General features: G+C 42.5%; 1 protein-coding gene across 1 annotated transcript in view; it reads left to right on the top strand.

Annotated features, from left to right (window-relative positions):
* Nucleotides 1-12,992, top strand: part of C2PH3orf18 (chromosome 2p C3orf18 homolog) — a 245,016-nt gene that overhangs the window by 44,245 nt on the left and 187,779 nt on the right. The window contains exon 2 of the mRNA XM_069644059.1: nucleotides 8,147-8,499. Coding sequence (XP_069500160.1) covers nucleotides 8,287-8,499 — 213 coding nt within the window. The 5' untranslated portion in view covers nucleotides 8,147-8,286. The remainder of the gene's footprint in view (nucleotides 1-8,146; nucleotides 8,500-12,992) is intronic.

Below are 12,992 nucleotides of genomic sequence, written 5' to 3'. Positions count from 1 at the left end.
ATTCCACAGCCTGACACGTGTTTCGAGCAGAGCTCTTCCTCAAAGGCTGTGCATCAAAATACAATTAAAACCATTAGCATGTTGACCAATGTATACGCATCATACCAATTGGGCAAACACATAGGGGTTGAAAAAGGGGGGGAAATTGGCCACAATCATAAATGTGTGATACATAACAGCATTGTTTAAATCATTACAGTGTTACATAATCAGTATGATTGGATAACCATAAATGATAAAGTAAAATAAAAATAAATTACCGTTTCCAAAAGACATCCATACGGTTCCGAAACCAATAAGAGGGATGACAAAACAACATGATAAGAAAATAAGTGAGGTGCGGCGACTAAGCAACCCTGGATGATAAGATTGGCTAAATTACCAATAATAATTAAAATATCAAGGTATAATTACCATTGATGCTTGTCGAAGGCGAATAATCTGTGCAACAAGAATTAGTGTCCAAAGTCACAATTATTGCAAAGTGCCATAATGTTGCCAAAATTAATGTGACAAAAACCGAAAACCAAAATTAGCAATGTATTGCACTTACCAATAGTGCGATTAATTCTAGGGTACAATTCCAGTACTAGACAGGATTTAATTAAATATAACAATAAGTGTTAGAGCTACATAGCCCATTCAAATGAGTTGTTAATTTTTAATTTGTTGCAACACATTATTAATGGAAGTAAAAGAATTACCTTAATGTAAATTGCAATTGCAACGACTAATTATAGTAGACTGCAAAGATCCGCAATGGAGGGGGGAATGTTGCCCACGAAGATACAATATATCCGCCAATTCAAGTAGCCACGATAGTCCGATGTCAGTTGACAATTGAGCAATTAGCAGAAAAAGACAGAGAGCCGATGGACGGCATTAGATGAATGAATAGTAAACGAACATGATTAAATGTCAGGGACCGTATCGAAGGAGCAACATCTCACTTACCAGCCTTCCGGCAACAACTGTATCCAAGGGAGAGTGCGCGCGCGCGAGATGCAGCTGGTGTAGTTAAACAGGAGAACTAGGACACGAGAGCAAGACCGTAACGAACCATCCAGCGGCAGCCATGTTGGGTGAGGAAACCACTGGCTGCCAATCAAAGCTCAATGAAGAAGACTAATAAGCCAAAATTGGCAATCGAACCTACACGCAATTACATATAGTGATTGACGTTATATTATGAATTAGAAATAACGCACTAAATTTATCATGCATCCTGGTTGTGTAATCTGCCGCACACACTTGTTAACTCATCACGACACATAAATCACGGTAAAGTTACTTCCATTTGCACGCAAAATAAAAAAAATATAGCATTAAGAACATGGTAATGGTGTGTAGCCACCTATGGTGTCATCTGCACTGGCAACCAACCTAATAATTGCACCAAATATAATCATATATATAATAGCTAAAAGGATTATGAAAACCCATTTGTAAATGGGCCAGCTATACATGGACCAGGAGTTTAATCAGTGATTATGTAAAACCTCATTTAAGTCATAAATAATTTTAGTTGAAACAAATTAATAGCATATAAAATTAAAATTTAACTGAAATTGCCGATGGAATCATGAAAAAACAGAAATTGTCTGAAATGCAAGTTGAATCATAAGAAAACATGAAATTCGTGATCAGAATTTAATCCACGAATGACCAATCTATGTTTACAGATAAGCCTCGCTTCCAATTGTCTCAGTCTGAGTTCCATATTGCCTCCTCTTTTGGAAGGACAAATCTGAGCCAAACCAATAAATCTTAAATCCTTGAAATCATCCAATTGATGTAAAGTCTGCCAATGCAGTGCCAAAGGATATTTAGCATCCTGTTTGTTCAAAGAGGCCAAATGTTTGCGAATCCGAATTTTAAGTGGCCTGATGGTACTACCAATATAGAATAGTCCACACACACAAATGATACAATACACTACAAACTTTGTATTGCAGTTAATAAATGAATTAATGACATGCTTGCCTGTGGACCCAAAATCTAAGGATTCAGACTCAAATGTATATGAACACATATTAGGAATTGTTCTCTCAATGCTGATTTTGATGCGGAAAAATCATTTATACATGATCAATTTGTACAACGTGGGTATCAACCAAATCTGCTTACCAAGGTTGAACGTGAAGTGTCTAGTATGGAGAGAGGTGATTTACTTAAACCTAAAACTAGATCATCTTCAGCTAATATGCCTTTCAACAAAATTAGACTGATCACTTGGTACAACAGTGATAGTAATGGTGTGTATGCTATACTCAAACGTCATTGGCACTTGCTCCATCTCGACAATGATCTAACTAAACTATTGGATTCACATCCATCAATAGTATTCAGTAGAGCCCCCACTCTTAAAAATCTTTTATGCCCGTCTTTTATGGCACAAGCACCTATTGCTAAAACATGGTTAGACCAAGGGCGGCTGAATGGTTTTCACAAATGCGGGAGCTGCAATATGTGTTCATATACATTTGAGTCTGAATCCTTAGATTTTGGGTCCACAGGCAACCATGTCATTAATTCATTTATTAACTGCAATACAAAGTTTGTATTGTATCATTTGTGTGTGTGGACTATTCTATATTGGTAGTACCATCAGGCCACTTAAAATTCGGATTCGCAAACATTTGGCCTCTTTGAACAAACAGGATGCTAAATATCCTTTGGCACTGCATTGGCAGACTTTACATCAATTGGATGATTTCAAGGATTTAAGATTTATTGGTTTGGTTCAGATTCGTCCTTCCAAAAGAGGAGGCAATATGGAACTCAGACTGAGACAATTGGAAGCGAGGCTTATCTGTAAACATAGATTGGTCATTCGTGGATTAAATTCTGATCACGAATTTCATGTTTTCTTATGATTCAACTTACATTTCAGACAATTTTTGTTTTTTCATGATTCCATCGGCAATTTCAGTTAAATTTTAATTTTATATGCTATTAATTTGTTTCAACTAAAATTATTTATGACTTAAATGAGGTTTTACATAATCACCGATTAAACTCCTGGTCCATGTATAGCTGGCCCGTTTACAAATGGGTTTTCATAATCCTTTTAGCTATTATATATATGATTATATTTGGTGCAATTATTAGGTTGGTTGCCAGTGCAGATGACACCGTAGGTGGCTACACACCATTACCATGTTCTTAATGCTATATTTATTTTATTTTGGGTGCAAATGGAAGTAACTTTACCGTGATTTATGTGTCGTGATGAGTTAACAAGTGTGTGTGGCAGATTACACAACCAGGATGCATGATAAATTTAGTGCGTTATTTCTAATTCATAATATAACGTCAATCACTATATGTAATTGCGTGTAGGTTCGATTGCCAATTTTGGCTTATTAGTCTTCATTGAGCTTTGATTGGCAGCCAGTGGTTTCCTCACCCAACATGGCTGCCGCTGGATGGTTCGTTACGGTCTTGCTCTCGTGTCCTAGTTCTCCTGTTTAACTACACCAGCTGCATCTCGCGCGCGCGCACTCTCCCTTGGATACAGTTGTTGCCGGAAGGCTGGTAAGTGAGATGTTGCTCCTTCGATACGGTCCCTGACATTTAATCATGTTTGTTTACTATTCATTCACCTAATGCCGTCCATCGGCTCTCTGTCTTTTTCTGCTATTTGCTCAATTGTCAACTGACATCAGACTATCGTGGCTACTTGAATTGGCGGTTATATTGTATCTTCGTGGGCAACATTCCCCCCTCCATTGCGGATCTTTGCAGTCTACTATAATTAGTCGTTGCAATTGCAATTTACATTAAGGTAATTCTTTTACTTCCATTAATAATGTGTTGCGACAAATTAAAAATTAACAACTCATTTGAATGGGCTATGTAGCTCTAACACTTATTGTTATATTTAATTTAATCCTGTCTAGTACTGGAATTGTACCCTAGAATTAATCGCACTATTGGTAAGTGCAATACATTGCTAATTTTGGTTTTCGGTTTTTGTCACATTAATTTTGGCAACATTATGGCACTTTGCAATAATTGTGACTTTGGACACTAATTCTTGTTGCACAGATTATTCGCCTTCGACAAGCATCAACGGTAATTATACCTTGATATTTTAATTATTATTGGTAATTTAGCCAATCTTATCATCCAGGATTGCTTAGTCGCCGCACCTCACTTATTTTCTTATCATGTTGTTTTGTCATCCCTCTTATTGGTTTCGGAACCGTATGGATGTCTTTTGGAAACGGTAATTTATTTTTATTTTACTTTATCATTTATGGTTATCCAATCATACTGATTATGTAACACTGTAATGATTTAAACAATGCTGTTATGTATCACACATTTATGATTGTGGCCAATTTCCCCCCCTTTTTCAACCCCTATGTGTTTGCCCAATTGGTATGATGCGTATACATTGGTCAACATGCTAATGCTTTTAATTGTATTTTGATGCACAGCCTTTGAAGAAGACCTCTGCTCGAAACACGTGTCAGGCTGTGGAATGGAATTAAAAATATAACCTAACTGATAGATGTATTATTGTAAATTGGCACAGTTCACTGATTATATTGACCTTGTTTCTTACCGAGGGCACTTGGTCTAGGTACCCTCAAAAATTCATGTTGAACGCTGCCTTTTATGTTTATAACTATTGGCATTAGCGCTGGTCGTTCTTAGTGGCCTTCTGGACCACCTTGTTCTACTGGTACTCTTAGGAACATGTCACAACCAGAATTGAGTGACTCCTCAACCCTTTCACTAGATTTACTACCTGCTATCTCCTAGTCTGATAGGTATCCATATGAATGATCGAATATATACAAAATCGTAAGGAGAAATTACCAAATTGTTTTACCTATGTTTTGAAATTTTGGGTCATTTTTGTTAAAATATAGGTGTGAGGTAGGGCAAGAGTATTAGTAAAGGTAGGGGGGATAGGCGAGGGGAGCGGGCTTCCCCCAGCATTATTAGAAAGAAAAAAAAACAATTCGGCTTTTTTTCCAACGATTTTTATTATAATAGATCATTTCATGGACATCCAGTCTGATGCGGTATTAGTGAGGCCTAAGCATTTGTGGCACTGTATAATAAACCACATACATTTTTTTCATTGTTAAACCTCAAAGTAACCCTGATGGCTACAAGATTATTCATTTAGATAGGCCTGCACATCATCATGGCGGTGGGGTGGCCATGATTTTTAAAGCTGAACTTTTGTGTGCAGAAGTGGACTGCCCGCATTTCTCTAGTTTAGAGTCCCTACTGATTAGGTGTAGTATTTCCTCCACTTTTGTCTGCCACATTCTGGTTATCTATCGACCTCCTGGTTCGTATGTTGGCCTATTGGAATCTCTGGTGGATTTTATAGCGGACCTGCAAATTAAATATGCTAACCTTATTGTGCTTGGTGATTTGAATTTGGAATTCAATATTCCTAGGACAGCTGCCCTGGATCTTTTTTATGATAACCTAGCAGACCTGGATCTCCATCAGCAGGTGCTTTCACCCACCCACAAGCTGGGCAACACTTTAGATGTTGTCTTGGCTAGTAAAGATATCCTTTCCTTCCTTCATGTCTTCTGAACCTATGATTTGGACTGATCATTATCTGGTAACATGCTCACTTATGATACCCCATGAACTAACTAAGGCTCTACCTGATCGTATCTGGCAGCGCTGCTGGCGCTCGGCCAACCTACAGAATTTCGTAGGCTCGGTTAAAGAAAAATGGGTAACTGCTGCTTATCATCCAATGTCCTTCTATCCACTGTATTCTTAGATGCCGCTAATGAAGTCGCTCCCCTTTGCTATTTTCAACCTCGTAGACTTCCTCCCGAGCCTTGGTATTCACCTCAGTTGAAATCTGCTCAGCTGGCGGTGAGGCAGCTGGAGCAGAAATGGCGTATCAGCTATGACCGTGAGTACAGGCTGCTATATAGGGCTTGTCTTTCAGCCTATTCTGCAGCCGTACTAGTGGCGAGAAAACTTTATTTCGTCAATAGAATTGAAACAGCACTTAACCAGCCTAAAACTCTCTTTTCAGTGATTAAGTCCTTGTCCTCGGCCACTAAATGTGCTCCCACCGTTAGACCTACTCAAGTGCTATGTGACTCTCTATCAGAGTTTTTCATCACTAAGGCCGCAACCATTCGTACTAATATCGTACAATATGAGCTCTCTGGCCCACACTCCTTTGCCCTGTAATTTGTCCTACAAGAGCATTGTTAATAATAATGATCCCAGTTGATCCTGTTTCCCTCTATTTTCAGAAGACATGGTTTCTAATGCCATGCAAAAGATCAAATCCTGCGCTCCCTCCGACCCGTTGCCTCTGGGAGTTATGAAGGAGATATCTGTTTAATCTTGTGAGTGAAATCACAGCTGCTGTAAACATCTCCTGTCAGTCGGGGTTCATCCCTCCTGAGTTGAAGGTGGCTTTGGTTATTCCCTTCCTGAAGAAACCCACTTTGGATCCTACTCTTCCTTCTAATCTCCGACCTATCTCTCTTCTTCCTTTCTGGATGAACCTTTTGGAATCACAGGTTTCTCCTATTCTGTCCTCTTTCCTGGAATCCTCCAGGATGCTTGACCCGGCCCAATCTGGCTTCCGCCCTGGCAGGGGCACAGAGAGGGTTCTTGTTTCGGTACGGGATGATATGGCCGGGCTGGTTGATGGGGGAGGTGTCGGCACCCTGATCCTTTTAGATCTTTCAGCACTGTTCGACACCGTGGATCATGCTACCCTTATCGCCCGCCTGGCCCAGATTGGTGTTTCAAGTCAGGTATTGGCCTGGTTTGGCTCCTTTTTAGCAGATATATCCCAAACTCTTTCCCCCCCCCCTCCCATTCACGTCCCTGCCCTGTCACCTTAACTGTGGTGTTCCCGAGGGCTCCGCTTTGTCCCCCATTCTTTTCAACATCTATATCTTTTTGCTGTTGCACCTCATCCGCTCCTTTGCCATCAGGTGCTATTTGTACGCAGACGACGCCCAACTACTGATTCGTCTTGACCTTGATCAGTTTGAAGTGTCGGCGTGCTTACGTAAGTGCCTGACAGCCGTGGGGGAGTGGTTTCTCCACCCGATCCTTCACTTTGGGTTTCCTCTTTTTGGCCGTCTTCCCTGGGTCTGCTTCCAGTACATACAACCAAGGTAAAACATCTTGGGATTATTATGTCCGCCGACCTGTCCATGACGGCCCAGGTTTCTTCAGTTTGTCAAATGGGGCATTTTCAACTGAAAATCTTACGCAAGGTGCTCCATTTATTCCAACAAAGCTACGCCCCCCGGTGGTGGCCGCTATGATTCTGAGCAGGCTGGACTATTGCAACTCTCTGTATTTAGCACAGCCCAAGGGGTTGATATCCCGCTTGCAACGCCTCCTGAATCTGCCCACTAGGGTGGTGATGGGCACCCTGTATGGGGCCCATATATCCCCTGTCTTGCTTGCCCTTCACTGGCTCTCTATGGCCCAGCACATTCAGTTCAAGGCGCTGTACATTGTTCATTGTGCTTTACATGATCAGGGTGAAGAGTATCTGCGTGTTAAATTTGAGTGCTATGTTCCCAACCGCTCTCTGTGGTCTGGGACAGCAGGCTTGTTGTGTGTGCCCCCTTTTTGACTGCCTCGGGTGGGCGGCGGCCCTTTTCAGTTGCAGCGGCGCAATTGTGGAACACTCTCCCTCCTTTTATGAAACTGCTGTCAAATCATCTAGCTTTTCGCAAAGCGTTAAAAACATATCTGTTTTGAGCCATCTGCTCCCTGGGTATGTTGTGTCTCTGTGTTTGGTTTCCCTCTCTAGCGCCATGATGCCTCGGCGACCGTGCGCTTTGTAAGCTAACATAACATAACATATATACAACACACTGTTTGCACTGGATGTATTTCTCCAGTACACTTAATCACTGCCTCAAGTGTTCACTGGAAAAAGAATATAAACACAACACATAACCTTCACTGGTTTTCTATGACCGCTCCCAGTGGTTTCCGTTTAGGTACAGAGCCAGAGCTCTCAAAACTGGTCCAAGTGAATAGACACTTTAAATATAATTTATTCTCTATAATTTTCTTCTGAGCTGTGTGGGGGACTGCAGGGGGACTGGAACAATGTTGTTGCCTGAATCGGTGGACTTATCTGTCATTTCTTTCTCTCTTTTAGGCGACACTACTTGTCAGCACGCTGTGCCATTACCAAGATTCAGAAGTACCTCAACCCTGTGCAAGCAGCCGGATCTCCTTGTCGCATTTTAGCACAGAACAAAGAGCCGATGCCAGGGCCGGTGGCCACGTGGGCGAGGTATGAGTTTCAACACCACCTCCAGTGCGCCCGATCTGTACCAGGGATCCAGCCCCGGGACTGCCACGGACAGGCCTTGGGGCACCACGACGGCAAGCGAAACGAGCAACCATAATGGCACAAGCATCCCAGACCCCAAAGGTGTTGGGCCGAGTATGGGGTCAGTTCTGCTGTCCGTTGGTATCATCGCCCTGATTGTACTGGCAGTTGCTATGGTAAAAAAGTGCATGTGTGAAAAATGGGGGGTTTCTGTGCATTAGATGTTACTCATGAGGGATTTGGAAAACTATCCAGCAAGAGCTGGCACAGCTGTGTTGCAGAGGGGTAGACGTATCCCACACAAAGGTGCACTCAATCAGTGATAAAACCAGGATACACTGCAGCATAGACACGCCATGCAAGCAACACATTCCCCACTAAGCAACACTAACCTAGCATAGAGACAAACATGGGCCATCGTCACAGCATTCTTCCATGTCCTTCATAGAGATGGCAGATATTGTGTGTTTTCCTTCCATTCATCTCTTTTCCCCATCATATAGACAGCAGATTTGGTTTTCTCTCCTCTGCCACTTTCAATCCCCAGTAAACACATACGTCATTCCTTCTCTTCATCTGCCTGTTCTTATCATAAATTAACCCTTTATTTATCACCATCACACAGGCACCATACATTTTTACATGTCAAGTGTCTTTTTCTTTTTTTAAGCAAACAGGCCCTTTTCTTCATCTCTCCTTATCGTGTCTGCGTGATGGTGATAGCAGTGTGATGATCAAAGGAGTGCTGTTAAAATAGAGCAGTCGGAGTACAGTGGTTATAACAAAGAAGGTTAGTTTAGTTTGCTGTTCATTTTATTGGTTCTCGAGCTAAATGATACAGCAAATGTGATGCATACATATTTGGGATATTAATATTGGCACCTAATGTTTTGACTAGGGCGTGCAGTTTACTCATGGGTAAGTGTCCTTTTTGAAAATATGTTACTCAAGTGGTAGCTGGCGATTGCTTTCATTGGAGGGGCATACATATTTCCCGCAAATGGGCATGAGTGACCAGGTATAACGAGCCAGCCAACCAACAGGACTTCGGGGGCCGTGAGGAAGAGTATCCTGTGGATGGTAACTCCTAGAAAATATTCTTAAAATAATGGACTAAAATGAAACATTTTACAGCGCATGTTTTGTAAACATTGGGTTAAACACCAAGCATCACTTTTGTAGGATAACAGGAACACATCCTGTAGATTTTAGGTTACTAACAATACACTGGAGCATTTTCCAATGTATTTTCTTGGTCTTTTTTTCCTGCAGTATATGCCATAATGCTGCCACTGGGTATCACTGGTCAGGCTCTGGCGTGGCTGACCTCTTTCCTCTCCGACCGACCCTCCCAGGTCCAACTTGGGTCCTTCCTCTCTGATATCTTTTTCTCTACCTGTGGTGTCCCCCAGGGATCTAACCTCTCTCTTTCTTTCTTTCGCTCACTCGGTTTCAGTCTTGGAACGCTTAAGGCTTCACGAAAGTGTAGGATTCTCGCTTGGCTCTCCCTCGATCATCTTAACTGCAAATCAGCCCCTTGGCTTTCTGACTTCCATCGCCTGGTTCGCATCGGCCTTGAAAGAGCTGTTCCTTCTCGTACCCAGCTTTGCTCCCAATGTGCCTGTGCACCACCTTTTATTCAACTGAACGGGCGTCTTAACAAGTGGCAGGTGTATATAGTTAGGATTACGTGCCTGACTCTGCCTGGAGAGGCAATCTAACTGACCTCATTACTCATTTTCCCGGCTCAGTAGTGTTGTCAATGTAACATGGGGAGGAATTATGGGAGCTGTAGTTTCCCATAAAATAAGCAGGGATATGGATTAGAGGGGTTGTGGAGAAAGGGGTATACCATGTCTTACCATCGGGTGCTTCTACCTACTCCCTTGGGACCATCTACCCAGGTGACCCTTCCTTACTTGTCCAACCCTAGGGTCAGGATCCAAAACCGATGGCCTTACCTGGTCATCTGAGTATGGGATCCCCAGGGACTAGGTTGTGAAACACCCTCTGGTTTTTCACCGGTGCTTCAAGATCCTTTTGAGAAACTGGATTGCAAAATCTACTACAATCTACATTATCTGACAAGGCATTTGATTGAGACAGCCATCATTAAGATGTGGAATAACATGTTAGAGGGTGTTTACAGTCAGTGCAGAAAGTGTCTGGCAGAGCATATGTTAATGTCTCTAAAAGCATCTTTGTGCAGTGAGTTTTTATATCACTGCACAAATTCAAACCCTTCTTCTCTAATTTTGGCAGGTATAGATCATTCAGTGTCACATTATGTAGCAACAATGTGCACTGAGATTATTTTCTCTATGTAGGCCTCAGTATCTGGGGCCACTCTGGATTGCTTACTCATTCATCCAATAATGACAGTACTGGGCAGGTCTGTGTGAGTTTGATTTAGACTTGTGGATATTTGATTAAGGAGTGTCACAGGTCCTATACCCTTTCCGTTCTATTTATAATGCTCCCATATAGTTCATTGTCCCTTTCAGACCCAATGTATGGGGAATTTAACATCTGAAGTGCCAACCTCTCTAGAACTACAAAACCGGTACACTGACAGGCACAGATGAGGAATCCCAACTGGGACTAATTAAGTTTGTATATTTTTTGAATGCTTGAATCCATCGCTGCCTAAAGAAGTGATCCCAAGAACATGAATGCTCACACATAATTGTTCGCCGAATTATGGTATCAAATTGTAGAATTCTTTTGGAACAATACTTTATAAACAACCTTTGTATCAAATAATTGGGAAAGAGGGTCTGGACCTCCAATCTTACACTCACGAATCTATGCTGTACTTGTCAGTCAAGAAGGAAGAGAAGGAGGGCAATCTAAAAGTGAAGCTCTTTCCATTACATCTAAGGTTGCATGACAAAGACTCTTTCCCAGATGTATAAAAACAGAATTGAGCTTATGCTATCTGTACTGGATCGAGATAGGGAATGTTCCAAACCAAAGCCAGAGAACATTGTGAACGGTCAATGGCTTGGGAGTATATTTCATAGAGAATGTATCCCTGCTCCCTCAAATTCTCTGGACTCTCAATAACAGTTTGTATTATGTAATGGGGCTCAAGAAATCATCTTCTTCATTTTACGGCTAAGAGATCTTGAGTAACAGAACCAGTAGTCTAGGTGTGATTATTGCAATGCTCTTTCTGTCAGGACTGTGAAAAAAGAAATGTACGTTTTGCTTTGAAACTACATTAAATCTGTGCACATGTGACTGTCTCCCATAGTGCGAACCACAACCATTTTGAAACCTAACTTAATCTTCAGGAATATGTACACACAAGCACTCCCGTCCCTGCTCCAGTGCAACTATCCATATTTGCCAGAAATTTCGCTGAGATCTGGCGTGGCAATGTCATTGTTGCCCCTAAAGTTACATTTGTGACTAAAGCAGAGGAAGGTTTGGAAGGTGTGAGGCATTGCTGGCCTCACCTATCATTAGCCACTTCTGTAAAGGTCTGAAATGCCTTTTCTTTAAAGAATAGTCCCCATAGACATCTCAACCTCTGCATAAAGCCAGCAACTATAGAGGTGACTAAGAATACAGAGATACTACATTGTAATCTCTGTATGGCCATGAACCCCACAGAGCTAATCCATCACCCAACTGGAAATACAGGATTATAAGAAATAGAAAAACTGCAAATAAGCCTTCTGCATTTACACTACTGGAATCTGGAATGCCATTGGTCTTGACCCTCTTCCTGCTCCCACCTGGAAGGCTAAACACCTTGGGGTCATCTTCGACTCCACACTCTCTTTCTCTCCTCACATCTCGGATGTCTCTAAGAAGTCAAACTACCAGCTGCACCTCCTCAGAGGTATTATTCCTTTCCTCTCCTTCCCCCAGAAGCTCACTGTCTCCAGAGCTCTGTTTCTCTCTAGGCTGGACTATTGCAACAGCCTCTTTCTAAATCTGCCTGCTTCTACTCTCTGCCCTCTGCAACTCATCCAGAACAGGACTGCAAGACTTGTCCTTGGCCTCAAGCCCAGGGAACGTAGCTCTCCAGGACTGAAACCTCTGCACTGGCTCCAAGTGGCTGCGAGGATTAAGTTCAAAACCCTCTGCATCGTCCACAAGGCCTTCTGGGGCCTCAATACCTTAAACTCTCTCTTCCTAAATATCTTCCTTCTCGAGCTCTTTGCTCATACGCCTCCAACTCCCTCAGGGCCAGTCGCTTCTCCAAGCAACAAGTTGGTGGTAGATCTCTCTCTTCGGCTGGGGTCTCCCTCTGGAACAGCCTCCCTGAAAATTGAGGAGAACCATCTTCGTTTCCGAAAGCACCTTAAAACCTTCCTCTTTGCTTCTGCTTTCTCATGGGTCGGATGACCGAGAAGGTGGGTGGCAGTGATGGAGGTGGCTTGGCCTGAGGGGTAGGAAGGGTGAGGTGGGAGGATAGGAGAAAGTGATCACTCCAGGAGAGAGGAGTGGAGAGAGGGACAGAGAGGGGAAGGTCTGAGGAGATCAGAACATCGAGAGTGTGCCCTGCAGAATGAGTCGGGCCCGAGGGGAGAATGGTGATAGAGAGTCGCAGAGGTCGCGAGGGGGGACAGGAGGCATCCAGGTGGATGTTGAAGTCTCCAAGAAGAAGGAGGAGTTGAGTGGTTGAGGCTAGGAGTGATGAGGAGAGATCCGCCCA

Source organism: Ambystoma mexicanum, chromosome 2p (genome assembly GCF_040938575.1).
Source record: "Ambystoma mexicanum isolate Mex_15411 chromosome 2p, UKY_AmexF1_1, whole genome shotgun sequence".
Lineage (NCBI taxonomy): Eukaryota > Metazoa > Chordata > Amphibia > Caudata > Ambystomatidae > Ambystoma > Ambystoma mexicanum.
Note: the sequence above shows the minus strand (reverse complement) of the source record. Positions and strands in the feature narration are given on the sequence as shown.